General features: G+C 37.8%; 1 protein-coding gene across 1 annotated transcript in view; it reads left to right on the forward strand.

Moving 5' to 3' along the window:
* Positions 1 to 25147, forward strand: part of ITGAV (integrin subunit alpha V) — a 91352-nt gene that overhangs the window by 1560 nt on the left and 64645 nt on the right. The window contains exon 2 of the mRNA XM_027055100.2: positions 8812 to 8939. Within this exon, the coding sequence (XP_026910901.1) occupies positions 8812 to 8939 (128 nt within the window). The remainder of the gene's footprint in view (positions 1 to 8811; positions 8940 to 25147) is intronic.

Below are 25147 nucleotides of genomic sequence, written 5' to 3' on the forward strand. Positions count from 1 at the left end.
TAAAAAAATGATCACTAAGTTTGGGCAACATTTACTCCCTCCTCATTTGATTTAATCATTCTGTCAGCCTTATCTGTTATTTGAAAGTTCTTTTGTTTCCAGATAGCTTCAAGGGTATGCCTTGATAGTACCGATTTTAGTTGTCATCAGAGGTGCTCTTTTAGCTTTAATTGGTACAGAAATTCTAGTAGTTTTGAGAAAATATATTGTCTTTTGACAAGAGTAGGTACTTAAATTAGCAAGAGTTAGCGCTTAAATACTTCAGAGCTGATGGAATGTTTTGTAAATGGTGTAAGTTGAAACCGTCTGAGTTTAGCAGTGTAAAGATAATGACAAGATGATAAACTTTAAGTGTTGTTACTATGGAAAATGCAGTAATATCGAACTGTTGTCATGAGAGGTTTACCATCTTTGATTGCCAGCCTGGACGGCTAATCTTTGACTAATCATTGTAGTTATTGAATATATTATGAATACACAGGTTGCATGACCTCTCATGTGGGCCTTCAGTGGTAAGGTAAAATTGAACTTGCTTTGATTCCATATAATATTTTGAAATCTTCATCAGTGACTTTGTTACTGATAGACTAGTGAGTTCTAGATGTAGTCTACCATAAACAGACATCAATTTTGAGATAAAAAAAAAACACAAACAAAGGCTTCTTCTTAGCTTTTCAGATTTTACAAAGCTTAGTGTAAAATTATGCTTAATTTTGTAAAAGATACTTTTAAATTTAACAAGCATTGGATCCAAGGTACATGAGGATGTGATTTATATTGACAGCTGCACTTACTGTTGTTGTTATTTGGTGTGATTATAAACTTCTAAAATAAAAAAAAAATCCACAAATAACAAAGTGTTTATTAAAGACTCCTTTCTCCTAAAAGAAGAATCCCTCGATCAATGAGGAAGCAACAGTAATGAAGTCTCTTTCCACTGCTTCTTTTGGTATCTAAATACTCCCAGCAAGCTGTAGAATTATTTTATGTTTCATTTTTGTTGTTATAAAAAATTGTTACTGAGTTAATTTCCATATTGTTGTGAAAACTAATGAGTCACTATTAAAGAAAAGGAAAAATACTCAGGACAAATATTAAGGTGACTCCTCAAGAAGTCCCTTCAATCATGAGTCCTAGGTTTAAAGTGAAAGGTCACAAAAATTGTGATTTAAAATTGTGAAAAATAATAAGTCAGCATTCTGCATTTTTTCCCCTATATACATTAATTTACAGTGACTATATTGCCAAACTTACATAAAATTTAAAGATCATATACAGGCCATGGAGTAAAGTCACATTTTTCTTGGGGGAATAATTGGAGAAATTGAAAATTGCACCTTAGGTTTAATTAGGATAATGATATCTTGTGTTGATTAGCCTATTTTATAACTCACAAAGCACTTTTACTTATGGTATCTCACTTCACTCTATAGCACAAAGCACCAGGGGAAGTAGGGAAGTAGATAAACTCATTGCTACAGATGAGGACACTGAGGCCAGAAAGGTTTTCAGTCTTTATTTGTTAGAGTGGATTGGTGTGAGGTTGGGGGCAAGTTGGGATCAAAAGACAGGGTATGAAATTAAAGTCCATTTAATTTTAGGATTCAAATTAAAAAAAAATTTGTTTTAAGTTTACTTATTTTTGAGAGAAAGTGCTAGTGGGGGAGGACCAGAGAGAGGGAGACAGAGGATCTGAAGGTGGCTGTGCACTGACAGCAGAAAGCCTCATGTGGAGCTCGAACCCATGGACCCTGAGATCATGACCCGAGCTGAAGTCAGACGCATAACCAACTGAGCCACCTAGGTGTCCCACAAGTTTTAAATTTTTAAGGAGAAAGTAACTGGACAGTTTTCTTATTTATTCTTCAAATATAAGGTATACAGTTCTCATTTTACATATATATTTATTTTTACATAATGCTATAATGAGCAACACTGGATTGGAATTCTTGCCCCCCCCCCCCTTAAATACTAATGAAGCCTTGTTTACAGTTGCTTCATGTTCCTGTGACCCCAAGGAAGAGGTGTGGGTGAGTTTGCCCTGGTCGCAGAAGGTCCTACAGCGCATTCAGTAGTTCTCAATTCTGACTTCCTGTTTGCAGCACCTGGAAAACTTTTAAAATAAAACTGCTGCCCTGGCAGCATCTTGGATTTAAAAATAGAGCTTCAACTTCATAATCCCACAGCCTGTGGATCTCTCCTCCTTGACCAGCCCATCTTACCTCCACTCATTTTCACCAAGTGGTGATGTCAGTTGCACCTTTGTTTCTAATAATGGTGTCATCATTTTCTCTGTTGCCCTGGAAATAATTTCATATTCCTCCCTCTCATTTTCTATTTTTCTTTGCCTCTCCTACTGTAGTCCCCTGATATTAGTCAGTGATTAGTCACCAGACAGAAGGTCCTAGAAATTCTTCCTTGTTAATATTTCTTGCATTCATCTCTGCTCTGCACCTGACTTCAGCTTCCTTGATTTCATCTTAGAAGGGTGGTCTGTGGCACTCAGATCCTCATCCCTGTCCCCATCCTTTGGCTCTTAGATCTTACATGTTTCTAATAGTTTTATCTTTCTGAAGCATCTTTTTGATCTGGTACTCTACTAAAATTTCCTCAACAGTACGTTCATGGCCAGAGAGAAAGTCCAGACTGCTTAACCTGGATGAAGCCCCTTTTCCTGACACAACTTGCATGTACTTTTCAGTGTTGACGCACAGTTTCTCACCTCAGCGTTGTAACCATGTTCATAACCCTTCTCATAGTGATGCCAGCTCATTTTTGTGAACTTTGTGTGGCTCTGGCTATATTGGTTGTTTATTCTTGTCATAAATAATATACATATAGAGACTATACCCTTATAATTTAAAAGGCAAGCTCTGTGTTGATTAGTCCTGATTAAGCCCCCCGGGGTTTATAGGACATTATAAAAGAAAAGAGAAAATGTCTAGAATTTACAGTTACTGTGCTTGTTTCATGTCATATAAATATTGACCCTGCAGCACTTTTTTTTTAAATGAAAAGTAAATCTGAGAGTGGAATTACCTCTCTGAAAAAACATTCATGCTATTTTATACACATTTTTTTCTATATACGGGTGTGGTAATTTTTCGAAAGTTGCTTTTGATGAAGGCTCATTCACTGGTCAGCCCGGAGTCAGCCAGATATATTAGACATGCTTTATCTTGGAGAAGTCAGTGCTGAAACAGCCAAATAACTTAGTTCATTTGGAGGGTTTAAAAAATGTACTTGTCATTGTTTGGCTGGTTGCCTCTCCTTGGTAGTGAAGGTCACATTCCCTGAAGCAACTGCCCTTAAAGTCCACTTTGGATAGGAAGTGCATCCGAAAGGCATCCTCCTGGTTGGTTTCTCTGATCCTCTTGTCTCCCTCTCTCTTCCTCTTCCTTCTCCCTCCCCATCTATTCTTTTTTCCTCCTCCCCACCCCTCCTGTACCTCTCCTCCCCCTTTTTTTGTTTTCCATCCTCTGTCTTCCCCCACCCCCCTTCTTCTCCTGCACTTTCTCCTCACTCCCTTTTTCTTCTACCCCTCCTCCCCCACCGACACACTCTGCTCTTTATCTTTCAGAATTTCTTGTGGCATGATGTTGATTAATAGTCTGCCCGTGTATGTAAACCATAATGATGGACATGTCTTGAGTCATTTGACCAGAATAGTGAGGATAAGGATCCTGATTCTGTTCTTGGGTAAACTTTTGGGAGGAGGTGGAGTCTGCCAGCAGAAGGCGGCAGGCATGTGAAACGGAGTTGCTCAGCTTCAGATTTTCACTGCTAATCAGAGAAATCTCTGTCAGCTCCAGCTAACCCCAAGTGTCTTCCCCAGCTCCCCACTCTTGTCAGGAAGTGTTGCAAGTCCCCTACTTTGTACCCTTCTTCCTTTTTTTTCCTCTTGAGGTCTTGCATTTAATTAATGATCCTTTGAGGAAACTGAGGAAAGGAAAGCCTTTTTGAAAATAGCTTTTAACTTTTATGTGTTCTACTTTATTAGAGAGAATAGTTTATTAATTGTTTTTAATTCTGGGGCCATCATCTTATATTTTTATGATGCCTTCAGATTTTCTAAGTTTGTTTTTGTCTACTGTCCACATTCAGAAATCTTTTTAGAAGTAATCACAGTGGGCATTGTTATACAGGAAGCTGAGGCTCAAATATTGAACAAGTGACTTTCTCAGTTGATTTATATTGGGTAATTGTAACCTATAGTATCAAACTGCTTATTAGACACTGCTGTTTATATTGCCAAATTTTTTCAGCTCTGTCACTTCTCTTATCCTAATTAAGCTGTTACAGACATTAGTTAGACATTCTTAGATGAACTTCAATAATTACTTCATTCTTATAAAGCATTTCATTAGCAGGCTGTTTTGTTATTCTAGTAAAAAATATGTGATGTAAAATTCGTCTTCCTAATACATCAACAGGGCTTTTGTTTTCTGTAGTCTGTGTTGCTTTTATATTCCTTAATTTTCTCAAATATCATCTTTTATCATCCTTTACTTTTTATTCTCTATAAATATTTAATTTCTCTTTATATAGCTCCTTCTTAGGACTTAACATTTGTCTAAGGCAGTTTACTTTCTCCATCTCCCCATTTTTCTTTTTTAAAAACTTTCTGTAATATTCTTTAAAAGTAAATATCATGTTGACACTTTGGACAAAGTACTTTTCATTCCTCAGCTTTTTTTTCTCCCCCATTAACCTAGCATTTAGAAGTTAACAGTGCTCACACATTCCTTTTATATTATTCTACCGTTTCTGTGGCATTTCACCAATGTGCAAGACTGCACATGAAAGTATGCTTAGGAAAACCTAACGAACACCCATGGTAGTACATCTGATTACCCATCATTTCATGCCTACAATGTGCAAATGGCCGGATGAGAAGCAGCAGCCATGTTCATGGTCTTAGCCAAGGAATGCTAACTTTGTGCTGCCAGTGGAGTGCTTTTTTCTTTCAGAACCCTCCTACCACGTCCTTTTTTGTGTCTTTGCTGAAGTCCCTTACTGCGAGTAACTTTCCAGCCCTCTCTCATAGTGCCCAAGTAAAGAAAGTGTCGAAATCCAAAATTAAGAAGAAATAGGTGTGTAAAGAAATTGTTGTAAGGGTAATTTAAATAATTGGATGTTTAATAGAGGATGATTTTTGGTGGTAGTGGAAGTGGCTATTTACATAGGGCTTTCGTAAGATTGAAGCCTGTAACTATCGAATTTACTTGCTACTTACCTGTCAATTAAAAAAACTTTTCTTGAGTGCTTGTTATGTGCCAGGCCTAAAGATAAATTAGAGTCTCCTACTTTCAAGGAAGCAATTTATTTATTTATTTTTATTATTATTTTTAATATTTATTTACCTTTGAGAGAGAGAGAGAGAGAGAGACAGAGAGAAAGAGACAGACAGGGAGTGTGTGAGCTGCGGGAGGGGCAGAGAGAGAGAGGGAGACACACAATCTGTCAGCACAGAGCCAGATGAGGGGCTCTAACTGAGATCATGACCTGAGCTGAGGTCGGACACTTAACTGACTGAGTCACCCAGGTACCCCTCAAGGAAGCAATTTATTATAAGGTAGGAAGAATAGCTTTGATAAAAAAAATTATAAAAGATTCTATAATGTGCAATGTGGTGATGGTCAGGAAATGAGTTTTTCTTGGAAATTTCTAGGCAAATTCTGAGAACCACCTCCTTGGTCCTCATCTGGAACCTGGCTGTTACCCAGCACTGAAATCATATGTATACCTGTGATTGTATTATGGTTGTTAGGACTATTGCAGGACTTGACCCCAGCCTTTTCAGGTGTAGACCCTGAAAAGTATACTTGTCTGAAATGTTCTTTTCCCTATCATGCACTCAAAACTCATTGCATCCAGGGGCACCTGGGTGGCTTAGTTGGTTAAGTGTCTGACACTTGATTTCAGCTCAGATCATGGTCTCACAGTTTGGGCACATGAGATGGAGCCCCGCGTGGGGCTCTGTGCTGACAGTGTGGAGCCTGCTTGGGATTCCCTCTCTCCTGCCTCTGCCCCGCTCATGCTCTCTCTCGCTCTCTCAAAATAAATAAACATTGAAAGAAAATTTAAAAAAAAAAACATTTAATCCAGATGAATAGGGGAAGTTTTATGATGTGTATGGCCAAATTTTTGACCTTTTGAAATGGAAAATTATTTATATTTATTTATATTTATAATATAAAATTATATTTATTTACATAAATATTTTAGCTATTAACCGGCTCCCCTGCAGTAAAGGAGGCTGGATGACATTGAGTGCCCTCTTATTCATGGGGGTACGGCCTCTCCTACTCATAGTCTTTTTTTTTTTTCCTGCTGAGTGAAAACTAAGTGGGTTGTGATGAGAAGGAGCCAGCATTGATGTTTTACTGATGCCAAATATGACTGCATAAAGCTTTATTAAACAGGGTGTGGTTCGGTTGGGAGTCTTGCCTTTATTTTGAGTATGGAGTGTTTTGGTTTTTTTTTTTATTATTGAGTATGGAGTTTTAAGATGAATATCAGAAAGCAGGATTCCTGTTAAACCAGCCAGTCAGTCATGCAGCCACCTCTTGACGAGTCTAAGTATGATTTAGCAGATACCACCCGGAAGAAATGAAATTGAAATTGATAAGTAAAAGTTAAAATGAGCACATCTCATATTAAAATGTAGCTTTGTTCATAACTTTAAAAAAAAGGAAAGGCAGTGAAGTATTTTCTATGCTACAATTTAAGTGACTAAATGTTTAATGAGGAAGTGAAATAATAATGGTGGTAGCATTTATTGAGGGCCTTCCATGTATAACTATATCCTGTTTTCTTTTATACTTCAATCAGTTTCTTTTCATTCTCTCTTACTATATCCTCTTTCTTTACCTGACTCCTAAAGGCTCTTGCTTCCCAGAGCTCACTGTTTGGCTCTCTTCTTTCTGAAGCTTCCCGGCATGAACCCATCTACTCTAAGTTGACATTCTCAATACATGATCTCTGAGGCAAAACTCTCCTCAGAGCTCCGGACTACCAATTGGTGTCTAACAGATACTTCAGAGTAACATTGAGAACTGAATTCTTGGTTTTCCTGTAAATATTTAATCTGCCTTCTGCTTCCTTACTCTTTAGGCTTTTTTCTTTTTGTGCAGTAAATTGTTGTCCCATCCATGCACTTCAGAATGAAACCTGGGTGACATTTTTTAATCTTCCCTTTCCCCCATATTACAGCCACCAGCTATTCCTGTTCATTCTATTCCAGATTATTTCCAAAGTCTGCCCACCCATCTCCTTCTCCACCCGCCTTCCCAATCTAGGTCACTATTATCTCCTCCCTTCCCTGCTGAAAGTCTCTTACTTTCCTTGTTCCATTTTGTTCCCCTCCCTCCTTAATCCTTTCCCCAGAAGGCACCAAATATAGTTTTCTCTATTAGATTGTGTCATTCTTTTGCTTAAAAAAAAATGCAAAGTCTTCACATGGACCTTATGATAAAATCCAAGAGTATTACATTGGTTGAACGGCCCTGCTTGATTTAGTTCTTGCCAAGCTCCCCACCTTTATCATCTGTCACTCTTAGCTTGCTTTTTTGCCTCAGCCACACCTTTTTCTTGAAACTCTCCGACACTGATCATTTTCTTGCTGAGGGTCTTTGTCCCTCTGCCCGGGGTGCTCCCATCTACTTCTTCATGTCACACCCTTATCCCACCTTTCTCAACTTGCCTTCCCCCCCCAACCCCTCCCCCCCACCCCAACACACAAACACTCCTTGGTGACCATCTAATCCTGTACATCTCGGTTTATTTAAAAATAAGTTTCCTTGCTACTTTATCTAAACGAGGTCTTTCCTCTTCCTTCTTTACAGAAAACTTCCTTTGACTTCTCCTTATCTAAAGTAAGTCTTTCCCCTCCATTCTTTCAAGATTACTTTCCTTTATGTAAAGAAGTTTTTCCTTCACAGCATTTGTAAGCATGACTGCTTTTCTTGGTCAGGTTCTCATTTCTTCCCAAAGGGAATGTAAACACCACCAAGAGCAGGAAACGAGGTTGTTTTATTCATGGTGATGTTCCCAGTGCCCAGGACTGTGTTCTATGTAGACGAGACACTCAAGCTGTTTCTTTTTCTGAATGAATAGAAAAAACTAATGAAAAGGTCTCTTTTGCTTAAAAACTGGACTCTGTATTATTTTGTCTCCTGCTCATTTTATCCTGATAAGAAATTGAATAGCGATCCTGTTCTTTGGCCAGGATTGACTAGATTAATCCTCTGAAAAGATATAATTATTAGTCATTAAAAAAAAATTACTGAAGTACAGTAGTTCCAAAACAAGATATGTTTTCAAAAAGAAAAAAATGATAGTATGTAGAATTACAATACTTTAGAATTATTTATTTATTTAGTTTTGCTTAGCATTCAGGATATAGAAAGTCTATGGCAGACCACACACAAAAAAACCATTCCAAAAAACCCTAAATCAAAACATCTGTCCCAGATTCTAGCCAGCACACATTTTTAACAGCTTTTTTGAGATGCGGTTGATATATAATAAACTGTATATGTTTAAAGTGTACAGTTTGACCAGCACAGATTTTTAAATGACATGTCACTCTGAAGTTGCCTTATAAGATGTTATTAGCATGGATAAACTGTATTGAATAACGTATGTATGTAAGAGCATCAAATGAATATAGAATAGATTATGCCCTTATTGAATGGTTAAAAATAATTGTGGATAATAGCAAGAGAATGATTGTTCTTTCTAAATCATAGGTTACTGTTTATGCTTTGTGCCATTTAAAATCTAATCTTCCGTTTTGTATTTTACCAGGATGTTTCTTCTGGTGGGAGCACCCAAAGCAAACACTACCCAGCCTGGGATTGTGGAAGGAGGGCAAGTCCTCAAGTGTGACTGGTCTTCTCACCGCGGGTGCCAGCCAATCGAATTCGACGCCACAGGTAAATATTGCAACAGTGGCCCCTTTTCCTTTACCCTCTCTTCCCTTCCCTCCTGTTGGGGAGCAAGAATTTCTGTCTCCATTAAAGGCCCTTCTAGCTGGGCTAAGAATCAAGTTGACAGGAGACAGATTAACAGTAGAAAATCAAAATTAATAGGTGCATGTATGTATGGGGAATCCATATAGACATGGAAATTCTGAAGACAGGCAGAATGAGGTATAATATGTCATCCTGAACTAAGGAGAAAGGGGGTAGGGGTCTGGGATTTCAGAGGAAAGGAATGCATTTCATGGAGTGATAATAAGAGAAGCAGATGTTTGATAATTAGATGTTTGCCCTGCCATACAGATGGGTCACTCAGATAAAGTTTGTCTCTGTTAATAACCCGTATTCTGAGAAAAATACTCAATTTAGCTTCATCTGTGTGGTTAAGGGAGCGACAAAAGTCTCTTGAGTCCACAGGATCTGAAGTGCCTTCAGCTCAAAATAATCCATATGCCAAAATGGCACAATCGGGGGGGTGGGGGGGGCGGGTGCTGTCCCGAAACCCCTTCATTCCTCCCATTAGATATTTATTTAGTATCATTTAATTTTTAAAAGAACTTACTTTAGCTTAAATGTAACAACTTAATAAAACAATTTATCTAAGCACTTCAGATCTCTAGGAAGGTTACATGAAGACAAAAGACTTAACATTTTTCCTACAATTTTGTCATATATGTATAAAAGTCTTAAAAATACATTGTATTTTCACTGCTTTGGATGTCTTCAGTTTCAAACTGTATCAATTTGCAGAAATCTGGGGAAATATATTAAAATGTTTTTCTACCTCTTCTGAGAAGAAGGAACAAGGCTTTTTGTCTTTTTCTTTGTCAGCAAAATTGAAGTGCGACTCACTGACAATTATACATCAAGTCCCTAAAATCATGAAATAATCTAAAACCTTGAGTTGTGCTACCAAAACCAGTTGAGGAATTTTTGTATTCAAGTAGATTTGGTTGACTTAAAAAAAAATTCTTACCCCAAATTTCCTGGATAAATTATGCATTGTGGTTTGGATAACATTAAAATCTTACCTATAGGGACAAATTTCTGTGTCAGACAGGACTGTGGTGGAAAGGAGAAAAATAGCATGAGGAAGATGGGAAGAAAAAAGTTGAGTTTTACGTTTACATCAATGAAATAAAATATATAGAATCCTGTACACATTTGTATTGATATATTTGTCTACATTTGTGCAAACTTAGCGAATCTTCAAAGAAATAATGTGGCATTCTTTTGGTAAAACAGTTTTACAAAATTTTTTTTAACAATTTTGATTTGCTGGCTTTGAGAGAATATTTTAAGACAAGCCTAAAGACAACTAATTTTTTTTCCATATTGTTGTTTCCTGCTAGTTCTAAAATATATTAGTTCTGGGAATTATAATATTAGTGAAACAGGAATTGTGGTATAGGCTGTTCCATTTGGCATTCTGGTCAGTGCCAAAATGAGTGTCTGTCATTAAGTTAACTCTTAATAGAAATCAGGTCACATATGTTTTTTTCCATTTGAAATCATCTACATTAAGCCCTGTTGTATTTTCCATATATGGCTGACATTTGGAAAACCCCAAGAGTATGTCAATAGGCTCTATTTGACTACAAATGGAGAAACACCAGTGATTCAAAATAATACGGGTCAGGGCATTTATATCTTCTAACAAAATAAGATAATAATAAAATGAAACCATACTTTAGTTTTGATAGGTTGTACTTTTCAGATATATTTCTGTACTCAACACCATAGGTTTTTATGGAACACAAGATTATTTATTGCTTTTTTTAAATTTAGCTTTATGTACTGTTCTGTTTATTAACAAATTAATATATGCACTTGGTAAAAAAAAAGTTCAAACAGTCCAAAAAGGGTATACAATGAAAAAAAGGAGTCTCTCACATCAACCTGCTTAGAGGCAGTTGTTCTAAACAATTTCTTTGATCTTTTTAGAATTTTCTTACTCCCACATATGTGTATATCCTTAAAAAAAAGACTCACAAATAAGAATATACTCAATATTTCTGTTAAGCACTTGACTCCTCCCCACCCCTCCCAACAATATAAATCTTTTGTAGAGTTTTCCTTTCCATATGTATATATAAGCAAGAGTTTATCTTGTTCTTTGCAAAATACTGATGGTATTTATTCTTTAGTGTATATAACCTAATTTATTTAACTTGTATTTCCTGTTGCTAGACATTTAGATTGTTTCTAATCTTTTGTAATTATGAACACTGCAGTAGTGAAAAATCTTATATGTATGTATTTATGCAAATGTGTGAGTATGTGTGTAGGATAAAGTCCTAGCAGAGGATTTTTAAATATGTACATTTGAAGTTTTGATAGGTGTGGCAAATTATTCTTTACAGAGGTTTATATTCCCCCAATTTTACAATGGGAAGAATTTTACAATTCCTCCTTTTCTGACATCCATGACAACACCATTTATCATCATACATTTATCTTTGTCAACTTTATATTGTAATTATCCTATCCATATTATGTATCTATTTATGTATATTTTATATGATTATGTTAATTTACATTCCTTTAATGGTAAGATTAATCATCTTTGCATTTGTTTGTAAGCCATAGCATTCCTTTTCTTGTGCACCACTATTTACTATATTTACTTATATTTTCTACTGATTTGTGATTTTAAGAAATTAATTTCAGTTGATGGCATTCTATCCTTTTAGTTGCTTATGCCAAAATCTGGAGTTATGTGTGACATTACATCTATCAGAAAATCAAAATCTAACTGCTTCTTGTCATTCTGCTGCTCACATCCTGGTCTAAGCCACCATCGTCTCCCACCTGCACTGTTGCCCTGGACTCCTGAGTTAGCAAGGTTACTGCCAGGAAAGAGATGGTATGCTTAAATTGGGATAGTTTGAGGAGCTTTTAGTAAAAGAACTATTTTAAAAGAGTACTGTGCAAGGTCTCATTACAATTGGGCCCCTTGGCCTGAAGGTAGATCGGGAAGGGAGTGGTTACTAGAATTCAGAGGATTAGGTGGAGAAAGCCACAGGACAGGAGCTGTGGCTTTTGTCCAAGGGCAGTAGCCAGTCCAGAGTAACTGGAAGGGAGGAGCAGGGGAAAAAAACCACCCTGACTCACTCTCTTCCCTCCCTTTGATCCTGTGTGTGCTCCCCACTGGTGGAATCCACATGGGAGCCAGGGGACACGGCAGTCCGTGAGTTCATCCTGGTCAACATCCTGGGCCAAGAGCAGGGTGGATAGGAAACCTGGAGGAGCAGTTGGAAGAGAGCTGGTATGTGTCACTGTTTTCCCCACTTCTGCCCTGGATACTCCCAGACTGTTCTCTACAGCAGCCAGAGTGATTCTTTTAAAACATTCCGATTATAACACTCCTGTTCATATTCCACTAATACCTTACCATCTGTCTTATAGTAGCCGAGAGGTCCCTGAGTTTCAGTCCACTATTTGTATCTTTAACTTCATCTTCTGCTATTCTCCTCTCCATTCTTTTCCAGCCTCACTGGGTCTCTTTGCAGTGGCTCATAAACAAAAGAGACATTTCCACCTCACCCTTGCTTGGGCTCTTCTCTGCCTGGAACATTGTTTTCTCAAATGTCCATTGGGTGCCCCCTCCACCCCTACCTTCAAGAATAGCTCAAATACCATCTTCTCAGTCATTCCCTGACCATCTTATTTAAAATTGCAATTGCCCCTTTCCCACTTTGTGCTCTGTCCTCTTTTCTGCTTTATTTTTCCCTGGAATACTCACATTGCTACATAAGGTATTTATGTAAGGTAGTTAATGTCTCCTTCTTTCAATTAGTTTGTATGTTCTATGAGAACAGTTGCGTGTGTGTGTGTGTTTTAATCTGTTTTGTTCACTGCTGTAGCCCTAGGGCCTACAGCAATGCCTGGTGCCTAGTACAAGTTGGTGCTCAGCAAATTGAATAGGTGAGTGAATGAATGGATCATAAGAGCCTTTCCTATAGTGAAGAAATAAAGTTTTAGTTCTAGGTGTACGGATAAGTATTTTTTGGTCTGTTCTCTTTTTTCCTGAAGATATTTTTGTAATCATGTTGTATAACTTCTGAGACTTCCCTCATAAAAGGAATATATAAATTAAGACTTCATTTTTTACAATTAGAATTTTTGTCCAAATAGGTTTTGTTTTGTTTTGTTTTGTTTTTTAAGAAAAGACGATAATATAGATTGCAATAAGCTAGTCAGAATAACGTGTATCTAGAAAGACACTGTCAGACTGTGTCTTGACTGTGGAAGAAATGCTTACGTTTAAGCATCCCCCAAACTTGCCTTACACCTCTCCTGAGGAGCTCATTCCATCCAAGCCCAAACACATAAACATCTCTGCACCACAAATATCTTTTTTATCTTTTTCAGCATCTCAAGGGAGGTAGTGGCTTTTCTGTCTATCTTTCCCTCATCTCAGTCGCATGTCAAGGGAGACAATAGCTGAGCATATTAGTGTGGTTTGTGGAGGCGAACTACCTGGGCTCAAACCCTGGTTCTGCACTTACGGCTATTTAACTTGCACTGTCTGTTACTGCCAGCTGCCCGATCCATTGTCCTCATCAGACTTGCTCCTGGGTATGTGTTCAGCTGAATGAGTTAATATGTGTGTCAGACATGTAATGTGCTTAGTACAGGGACTGGCACATTGCGGTGGCTCAGTAAATACAAGCTGCTTTGTATTGTTACCACTTACTCCCTCTGCTTTCTCATGGACACTGCCTGTTCTTTCATTTCTCTCTGTCCCTGCTCTGCATTTGCCCTTTTTCTTTCATTCTCTCTCTCTTTCTCTTTTTATTTTTTAATATTTACTTGAGAGAGAGAATGAGGGAGAAAGTACGAATTGGGGAGGGAGGGAGAGAGAGAGAGAGAGAGAGAGAGAGAGAGAGAATCCCAAGGAGGGTCCTTGCTGTCAACACAGAGCCCAACGCAGGGCTTAATCTCATGAACCTGAACTGTGAGATCATGACCTGAGCCTAAGTATCAGATGCGTAACCAACCTAGCCACCCGGGAGCCCCTATTTTTTTCTTTTTTCCTTTCCTTTTCTTTCATTTCCTTTTCTTTTCTTTCCTTCTCTTTTCTCCCTTCTGTTCCCTTCCCTTCCTCTGACTTTTCCTTTCCCTGACTTTCAAACATGTTTAAATTGTTTCTATCTGAAAAACTAATCAAAACAGCTTCCCCTTGAACATTATCTCCTCTCAGTCATTTTCCTTTCTGTCTCTTCACATCCAGGATAATTGAATCCACTTCATCACTTTCCATGTTTAGTCACTTCAGTCTGGCAACTCAGCAGTGGCTCTAACTGAAATCGTTAGTAGCCACCTACTTCAGTGGACACTTTGGACCCCTCATCTTATTGAACTTTTTACAGTTTGCTCCACTGACCATTCCTTTCTTATTTTAAAGTCTCTGCTCTTTGACTGGAACTCTCATGTTCCCTTATTGTTCCTAACCTTCTTGATGCTGTGGTACAGTTTGCCCTGTGACTCTTCTTTCTTCACTGACTTTATATTTGCTGTACATTGTGATGTCTTGAAAAGGAAATAGGCCTTGGAGTCAGACAGGCTTGTCCAGCTTTGTCATTTTTCCAGTGTTAGTTGGGAACATTACCTACCTTTCTACATTCTGTAATACATTGCTGGGGTGATCATGAAGAATTTAAATTAGGTAGTTTATCTGCTACTTTATTGTGTTTCTGGGTGCAGAAGAGACTTTAATGCTTAAAAGGGCTCCATGCTGATTCTAATATTTTGGAAATAAAATTCATAAAATCATTTTTTTAAATTATATCTGGTTTAGGGGCGCCTGGGTGGCGCAGTCGGTTAAGCGTCTGACTTCAGCCAGGTCACGATCTCGCGGTCCGTGAGTTCGAGCCCCGCGTCGGGCTCTGGGCTGATGGCTCAGAGCCTGGAGCCTGTTTCCGATTCTGTGTCTCCCTCTCTCTCTGCCCCTCCCCTGTTCATGCTCTGTCTCTCTCTGTCCCAAAAATAAATAAACGTTGAAAAAAAATTTAAATTATATCTGGTTTATATGATGTGGTAGATATCACGACTGTCCATCAATATCGTGTTTCTAAAACTGGGAAAACCTTGAATTTAAATATGCCCATGTGACTTTTTTTCTAGCCAATTAAACATGAGTAGAAGTATATCAATTGTGGGTAGAAGGATTAGGAGTTATTCTTCCTCTCCTCTTACCAGATGCCATAGTAAGTAGTGATAGTTTAAATGATAGAGCCTCCATCAGCCTGGGTCGCTGAGTGAGGAAGACGTGAAGCATAGACGCTTTACTAATCTATGATGTACATGTACAAAATAATTCTTTGTTATTTTCAACTAATGGATTTTAGGGACGCTTGTTATTACAGCATAATGCAGCCTAACTGAATTAATACATACAGGGACAGTGACATTGAATGTTATCAGTAGTTGGCTGTTGGAAAATGGTTACTGAAACCCTTTCCTATCTGCATGCCAATTTGATCTTGTCTTTTTGTTCTATTTTACTGGATCCTGAGTGGTTAAGTGACTAGATATCATTGCTTATGCTAAAAATGGTCCTGGGTCAGTAACTGCATTTAGACTGGGAGAAATTGTAAATAGACTGAAAATACATGATAGGGATGCTGTACGCAGCTCTAGGGTTCCCTGAGTACAATGATTTATAAATGGCATGTCCTTTGTGGGAATTCTGAAAGCAATGGCTGTGAAGTTAGTATAAGAGGTACCATTCCTTTGGGGCATGAAGCTTTGAAGCTGGGGTAGGTCCTCTCTGCCCACCATATCTTGTTTCTTCCTGTGTGAGCTGTTACCTAGTGAGGCGAAGAGAAGAGCTCTGAATATCCGTATGTATGCACTACTGCACGGGGAAAGTCACGTAAGCACTCTGATCAGGGAGGGACGTCTGCTTCTGCCCTATATCCTCCAAATAGACTGGTGCTATGTGTGGCCTTTGGCAGTTTTGTGAGTCTGAAACTTCAGTTGAGCCTTGAGAAGGCTCCCTGATGATTTTTGCCACAACATTTGACGTTGGTAACTAACTGCATGAAGTATTTTAGGCTCCTTTGTTTCATGGACTGTTTAAGAAAACAATAGTGACTTTTAGCCCTTCCTGTAAAAAGAACAGACCTCAGCCAGCTCCACAATAGGGTGCTTTTTGCCGATCTAGAAATGCTTGGTGTTAAATAGTAAATTGTGAACAGCCTTTACTAATTTCCCTCCTCCTCTGTTTCATCAGGTTCTGCTATGCAGACAGTCTTAGTGCCCTAACTGAAGCTCTTTTTCTTCATTGAGCTAAAATTTACATTGATTTGTTTTCCTGGTTATGTTATGATGTGTTTGTTTTCCTGGCTAGACTAAGCTCTTCAAAGCAGGGGACACATTTATTTCTGCTCACCATTGTATGCTAGTAGTGTATGGAGAGGTAGGGTATATAGATACAGGTATATATGGTAGAATGCATGTGGGTGTATTTTGCATGTAGGTTTGGGTTCTTTGTGAAAAGCAATAAAAATTGACTTTGGCTAAATTTAGCTGAACGGGAAGTTATTAGAAGGATATTGATAACTCACTAGTTTTCTAAAAAAAGGGCCACAGAAGCTAGCAGAGGAACTATTGGTCCTGTGTTTTACGGCTGCTGGAACCACTGTTGCTGAGCATGGAACAGCAGCAGGAGAATAATTTCTTACACATCCCTGTCTCTATGCATCACTTGCTAGAGATTCAAAGCTTTTGTGGTAGTATCTGAAGGCCTGAGTCTCTGTCTCCTGCCTGTGAAAGTCAGGAAAAGCCTGGCTTCTCTCACACAACTAAGAAAAGATAGATTATAAGCTTGTGTCAGGAAACAAAACTTAGCGTCCTTCAAAAGAAGAAAAAGTATAGAAGCAAGAGGGTGCCTTTTTTTCTTTTTGGTTGGAAAATAAGGTAATAGAAAGAAAACATCGTTTAAGAATAAATAGTGTATCTTCACAAAAATAAACTCAAAATGGATGAAAGACCTAAACGTGAGACAGGAAGCCATGAAAATCCTTGAGGAGAAAGCAGGCAGAAACCTCTTTGACGTTGGCCACAGCAACTTCTTACTCAACACGTCTTTGGAGGCAAGGAAACAAAAGCAAAAATGAACTATTGGGATCTCATCAAGATGAAAAGCTTCTACACAGTGAAGGAAACAATCAGCACAACTAAAAGGCAACCGACAGAATGGGAGAAGATACTTGCAAATGACATATCAGATAAAAGGTTAGTATCCAAAATCTATAAAGAACTTACAAAACTCAACACCCAAAAAACAAATCATCCAGTGAAGAAATGGGCAAAAGACGTGAATAGACACTTCTCCAAAGAAGACATCCAAATGGCCAGCTGACACATGAAAAAATGTTCAACATCACTCATCATCAGGGAAATGCAAATCAGTACCATCTCACACCTGTCAGAATGGCTAACAGTAACAACTCAGGCAACAACAGATGTTGGCAAGGATGTGGAGAAAGAGGATCTCTTTTGCACTGCTGGTGGGAAAGCAAACTGGTGCAGCCACTCTGGAAAACAGTATGGAGGTTCCTCAAAAAATTAAAAATAGAACTACCCTACAAACCAGCAATTGCACTACTAGGTATTTATCTAAGGGATACCAGTAGGCTGTTTTGAAGGAGCACATGCACCCCAATGTTTGTAGCAGCACTATCAACAATAGCCAAAGTATGGAAAGAGCCCAAATGTCCATCAATGGATGGATGAATGGATAAAGAAGATGTGGTATATATATATGTGTGTGTGTGTGTGTTTGTACATATTACTCAGCAATCAAAAGAATGAAATCTTGCCATTTGCAACTACATGGATGGAACTAGAGGGTATTATGCTAAGTGAAATTAGTCAGAGAAAGACAAATATCATATGACTTCACTCATATGAGGACTTTAAGATACAAAACAGATGGATATAAGGGAAGGAAAGCAGAAATAATATAAAAACAGGGAGGGGGACAAAAATCTAAGAGACTCTTAAATATGGAGAGCAAACAGAGGGTGGTTGGAGGGGTTGTGGGAGGGGGAGGGGCTAAATGGGTAAGGGGCATTAAGGAATCTACTTCCGAAATCACTGTTGCACTATATTCTAACTAACTTGGATGTAAATTAAAAAATAAATAAATTAAAGAATACATGGTGTATCTATTACTGAGTGGTAAATAATTTATGGGCTAATTTTATTTTCAGTGTTTACCAAAGATGTAACTGGATGCTTAGTGTATAAATTTGTTGGAAGGTGATTTCAGTGTAGCTGGTCACATACATTAAGACACATAGTAGTAGCTAAGGAAGGACGTCTGGATTTTGTCTTAAAGGCAGTGTAGCACTTAAAGAAACTAAAGAAGCTCTTAAACAAAAAGATAAATATGCTTAGTGTGCTTTCCTTCCTACTCCAGGGCATGACTTTGGGTAGGTGGAGAGGAGGGAAGATTTCAAAAATATTTTTGGAAGACCAATCTACATTTATTTTATTTGAATTCTGAGTGGTAGACACAAATACATTTATACCGAATAAAGAAGGCATAACTGGGAAGTATCGAACTCTGCCTGGTGCCTTTGAGGAAGGCTTCCCAGGTCACTTGGTGACATATGATCTAGCTAATGAAAAAGGAAATGGAATTCACTACATATAGAAGAGGGTTCCAAGTAGAGGAAACAGTATGTGCATAGATGAGTAAAAGATGTTTATGAATGAAAAGTAATTCTGTGTGACCCACATACGTGGAATCTGTATGTGAGTATAAAGTTTCTATGTGTAATGTGAGGGCAATGAGGGCATGATGAGAAATGAAAGTGGAAGTAAGCTGAGGAGACATCTAAATGAAGGCACTCTAGGGGCACCTGGGTGACTCAGTTAAACATCTGATTTTGGTTCAGGTCATGATCTCATGGTTCTTGAGTTCAAGTACTGCATTGGGCTCTGCACTGACTGTGCGGAGCGTGCTTGGGATTCTCTCTCTCCCATGCTCTCTGTCCCTCCCCCTCGCTCCCTCTCTCTCTCAAAATAAATACAAAAACTTTAAAAAAGTACCCTAGCAGTCAACCCAAATCCATTGACTGTAAAGCCTAACACACGTAGAACACTGTATTAAAAATGAAAAGGTCTAGATCTCAGTGGGTAGACCTTGGTTCCTTGCCCAACTAAGACCACTTGACAGGAACGTTACCTAGAAAATAACACTTTCAGTACCTATTCTATTAATTTTACTAGTCATTATTTTCAATAGAATTTTATGTTATATGAAATAATGAATATTGCCCTGAATATCTTCAAAATATTATACATATGCCTTTCAAACAATAAGGGAAAATGGAGGGTTCTGTGATTAAAAGTTTAATTTAGTAGAAAACTCAGTGCAAGGTGGCAAGCTTAATTGATTTTTGAATGATATTTATGTATTACAGAGCCTGCAGGAACAAAAGGAAACCTCAGTCTAAAATTTCTTATTTCTTAGATTTGTGAAGTTTTGCTCTCACATATGTTGTTGAGGACTTTCTTTCAAGCTATTGACTTGTGCTTCTCATCTTTTTGTTGTTGTTGTTAACTTTAAACATAACCTTTATTTCATTTCTAGTTGTATTTTTTTGTGTGACTTTTTATTTTTCTTTTTCCTGCTGGTTTTCTTGACTTTATATGTAAACAGTGCCAAAGCTAGAATGTAAAAGGGAAAGCCTAGTGTCTTTCAAATATTTTACATACTTGTGTAGTGATTGAAATAGTTCAATTGGATTTTTTTAAACTAATTTTTTTGTTTGTTTTTTTGAGACAGAACACAAGCTGGGGAGAGGGGTAGAGGGAGAGAGAGAGCGAATCTTAAGCAGGGTTTAAGATCAATGTGGGGCTCCATCCCCCAACCCTGGGTCTGAGCTAAAATCAAGAGTCAGATGCTCAACCGACTAAGCCACCCCGGCGCCCTCCCCTCTTGAATTTTTTAAACCCTTTGATCTAGTGACTGCACATCATTAGTAGGTTTTAACCAAGGTCTGCATAATGGCTGAAACGGATTTTTCCCTATTTGACAGAATATTATGAACTTTGAACCATTGTGGAATTAATGAAACAAAAGGTCATTTAGGGTATGACGATGACTGATAATGTAGAAAACACAGTTAATTTATCTGAATAGGGATGTGGAAAACTAAGACTTAAGAAAAAATTAACGTATACTTTAATATATTTTAGAAGTAAAAATATTCTAAAATGTATTATATTGAGATGCAAAACAACATCAAGAATATTCGTGTAGCAGGATAGATGTGGTCTGTTTTCTCCATTTTGTCTTCATGCCTGAATTAATTTCTTGTTGTTGTAACAACTTACATTAAACTTGTTGGCTTAAAATAGCACAATTTTATTATCTTTAGTTCTGGAGGTCAGATGTCCAAGTGGGATTTGCGTTAAATCAGTGTTTTTATCAGTGCTGCGTTCCTTCTAGAGGCTCTAGGGAAGAATCTGTTTTGGTAGCTTTCTAGCTTCTAGAGGCCTCCTGCATCCTTGGTTTGTGGTTCCTTCCTCCCTCGTAAATGCCAGCAGTGGCTAATCTGGTCTTTCTCAGGCTACATCATCTGACACTGACTCTTCTGCCTCCTCTTGTGATTACATTGGGCCTGCTAAAATAATCCAGGGTAATCCTCCACTTCCGAGTTCCTTAATTTAATCACATCTGCAAAGTCCCTTTTGCCATGCAAGGACACGTTCACATGTAAAGTTCTGGGGATTAGGACACGGACATCTTTGGGCATGGGAACATTATTCTGTCACCACAGTGCCCTTTTATATATTTTGTTGTTTGATACTGGTTACACTGCAAGCTACTTTGGGGCAAGGGGCATGCTTACATAAGTAGGTCTCGTTCCCTCTTATCCTTTTTTGCGTTGGCTCTGTGGGTATAAGGAATGCAAATTTGACTTAGAAGAGGTAAGCCCAGGGTCTGGCTCTGACACTCATTAGATATGACCTTGGGCAAGTGACTTAAGTTTGCCAGGGGTAATACCTACCCCTAAGGGTTGTCATGGAGAGCAAATGAGGTGCCTGAAGGTATTTTAAAGAAAGAAGAGGTATACAAGTAAAGAAAAGGTTGTTTATATCGTGCCCAGACAACAGTTGTGGGGAAATGAGTAATTATGGAAAATGAAAGAAATAAAGATAATTGTAGATATTCTTAAGTGGGTTATATCTGGGTTTGCATTTTAACCTGTTATGGTGACATTTGGGAAAATCCTCTTCTTGCTTTCCTTTTCTGTGAAGCGGATGTTATGAACAGACTGACTACTGCCCCGTTTCCTCAGTGATGAGTCTTTTCCGAAAAGATTGCACTGATGATCAGCACTGACAGAGGAAAACCTGGCCAAAGTATCCGTTTAGAAATACGGCTTCCCTGCATGATTGTTAAACATATCTCTTAAAAACAGGAGAAGCTTCTACATTTGTGTTCCAAATTCAGTGAATGAGTGTCACCTCTCACTAACAGTATCTGTCCTAGAGAAGGTCACAAGTCAGGTTACTCCCCTGTCTACCCAAAACAGTTTGCTGGAACACTCAGCACTTATTCCCAGAAGGGCCTGGCTGCAGGCTGTGGGCAAACCCACAAACTGGCCTTGCTGGTTCTCTGGTAAAGAAAACGCTGTGGAATATTTTCTAGATGTTATTACTACACTTTGTATTTAATAGCAAATAGAAAACTTTCAGCTGCTCTCTGGCCTCTGTGCCATTCAATTTCGCATTCATTGCAATAAAAATAATCAGGCCGTCTCAAAAACAGCTTAAGTTTGACTTTGTACATTTTCTTTCAGTGTTGCGTCTAGGTCTTTCTACAGTTGTGACAGGACTACAGATTAGGAAGTTAAAAACACAAAGAAAAATAGAGTCCCTACCCTTGTTAATACAAAATAAATCTAAGGAATTTTTTTTTTCGAAGTAGGCTCTAGGCCCAACGTGGGACTTGAACTCATGACCCCAATATTAAGGGTCGCATGCTGTGCCCACTGAGCCAGCCAGACACCCCCAGGAATTTGTGTTTCGTGAATGAAACTGTTTCTCTTGGTATAACCTGTCATCCCTTGGTGCAGAATTCTATTAACGGGAGAGCTGGGAGGCAACCTAAAAATCAATTAATCTAATTCTTTTATTACTAGTCAACTAATACTCATGAAGTTAGTAACACTTTAAGTGTTTCACCAAAAGTAGATTCATAGGATCCTTTAAAATCCATCTTTTCCCTGGCTTGCTTTGACCTGACTCATTATTTTAAGACTGAACTTGACTCGGCTTTTTTTTTTTTTTTTTTTTTTTTTTTTTAATCTTCAGTAAAGACTTGGTGTTTAAAACTGTTAAATGCTTTCAGGATCATTCCTTCTCATCTCTAGGAAAAAACAAACCAGCATTGATAAAGCAATGGATGTTTTCAAAGGGCCTGTATTCTTTGTGCTGGCTCCAGCAGAGCCATCAGAATTACTCATGGAAGGGGAAGGAGATTTTGATTCTCTGTTCCTTGTGGTAGTCATAACTCAGTAAATAAATAAATACCAACCCCAGAGAAACAAGCTTCATCATGTTTTCTTCTGGCTCTACTTTTGACTCTCTTCTTGTTTGCTTTTGGAAAACAATTACATTTAATTTTATGCAAAAGATGTTTCTCGACACCTCTGTGTTAGAATTAGTAACAGTTTCTCATGTTCATAGATTGTGATTTCAGAACTTATTTTTAGGTTCACAAATAATTAGTTTTTCAGTTGTCTGTAACTCCAAACACTTTGAGGTTAGGGATTTTTCTCTCATGTTTTGAGTCAATACAATTATGCTTCTAGAGACTTTTAAAGACATTTTGAAGTTTATAAAGCAAATCACCCTTCTATTAATACTAATATCTAACTGCTACATATTATCTATCAGAATTTCTTAAATTAAGAAACTGTAGGGACACCTGGGTAGCTCAGTTGGTTAAGCACCTGACTTTGACTGAGGTCATGATTTTGCAGTTCTTGAGTTCGAGCCCCGTGTCAGGCTCTGTGCTGACAGATTGACGCCTGGAGCCTGCTTTGGATTCTGTTTCTCCCTCTCTCTCTGCCCTCCTCCACTCGCACTCTGTCTCTTTCTCTCTCTCTCTCTCAAAAATAAATAAGCATTAAAAAAGAAAAGAAACTGTATTTTGTTACTAAGTCAAATCATTAACCTCCATTTTGGTCTTCAGTAATTTCTAGAATTTTGATTTTGATTTTTTTTGATGAATTATATTTTGCAATATTCTGCTGTATAGTTTGACTCTAAAACAGAATAGAGGAATAAGAATAGTAATGTTTATTCAGTTTACTAAATTTTCTTGAATTTTGTGAGCTAAAACTGCTTTAATGTGTGGGAGATGAAAGTGTGACCATAAAGTCGATTAGGAGGGGATGTAGAAGCTCATAACTAAAGCTTTATATGTGAAGATTAGTGGATATATATCCGCACTACTTTTTTCGTCACCTTTGAAACATACAAATAATTCATATTCATTGATTGAATAATTAAGAAAACATCAACAGGAAAAAAAATCCCAACCGCCCTGGAAACTAGTGTCCATAAGATATATTTGTATGTGTGTGTATAGCATGTTTGTGTATGTATCCTGTGGCCTACATATATACTTTGTGTGTGTGTGTGTGTATGTATGTGTGTACACAAATACATAAAATTATAATTTGGTCAGTCTCCTATTGGACATTTTGCTGTTTTTGAAAACTATTGTTAACAAAGCAAACATGCTTATTAAGGCTTGTTCGTATTTTTATTTATTTAGGATTTTTAGAAATGAGACTTAGAAGCCAATGAAATGTGTTTTTTAACATACTTCTGATACATATTTGCTAAGTAGGAAAAAAATGATACAACCTATCCCTGAACCAGATGTTCCTAGGCTTTCTTAGTATCACAGGTGAAACATTTGTTTTAATTTATATTTCTGATTTCTAGTGAGGTTAAGTCTTTCCTCATGTTTATTAGCTCTTTGTATTTTTTTTGTATTATCTGTTCTTACTCTTTTTTTAAATAATTTTTTTAATTTTTTTTTTTTTTTTTTTTTTTTGTGAGAGAGAGAGTATGAGTCGGGGAAGAGCAAAGAGAAGGAGATACAGAATCCAAAGCAGGCTCCAGGCTGTGAGCTGTCAGCATAGCCCGATGTGGTGTTCAAATCCACGAGCCATGAGATCATGACCTAAGCCGAGGTCTGTAGCTCAACCGACTGAACCACCCAGTCTCCCCTGTTCTTATTCTTGATCTGTAACCCGACTAATGCATCTGTTTATTTCTGTCCATTTTGAAAACAGGTCTTTATTATATATACATTTTTGCTTAGTGTTGCAGCTGTCTTTGCACTTGACAAGTTTGTCATTTGCTTTTTTAAAAAAATTTTTTAAAATGTTTTTATTTATTTTTGAAGGACAGAGACAGAGAGACAGAGCATGAATGGGGTAGGAGCAGAGAGAGAAGGAGACACAGAATTCAAAGCAGGCTCCAGGCTCTAAGCTGTCAGCACAGAGCCTGATGCAGGGCTCGAACTCACAAACTGTGAGATCATGACCTGAGCCGAAGCCAGATGCTTAACCAACTGAGCCACCCAGGTGCCCCCGTCATTGCTTTTTAAAACAGCTTTATTGAGATATACTTTACCACAAAATTCACCTGTGTACCATTTTTAAGTGTACAATTCAATGAATTTTACTATATAGTTTTACAGATACAATGTAATTCCAGAGCATGTATCTCACCTTGAAAAGAAACATCTCATGTTCATTATCAGCCACTCTCCCATTTGCACCCCTAACCCTAAGTAGTCACAAATCTACTTTCTGTGTGTATATATCCCTTCTCTGGATATTTCATATAAATAGAATGATACACTATGTGGTCTTTTGCGTCTGGTGGTTCATCCACATGTGTAAATGCTCCTTTCCTGTTTTATTGCCCGGAAGCATTCCTTGATCCCTTCCTTGTTTATCCTGTCACCAGTAAATGCACATTTGGGTTGTTTCTACTTTTTGGTTCCTGTAAACAATGCTGCTATGAACATTCACGTACGAGTCTTTGGGCATATGTTTTTGTTTCTCTTGGATGAATATGTATGAGTGGAATTGTTAGGTCATATAGTA

This window comes from Acinonyx jubatus, chromosome C1 (genome assembly GCF_027475565.1).
Source record: "Acinonyx jubatus isolate Ajub_Pintada_27869175 chromosome C1, VMU_Ajub_asm_v1.0, whole genome shotgun sequence".
NCBI lineage: Eukaryota > Metazoa > Chordata > Mammalia > Carnivora > Felidae > Acinonyx > Acinonyx jubatus.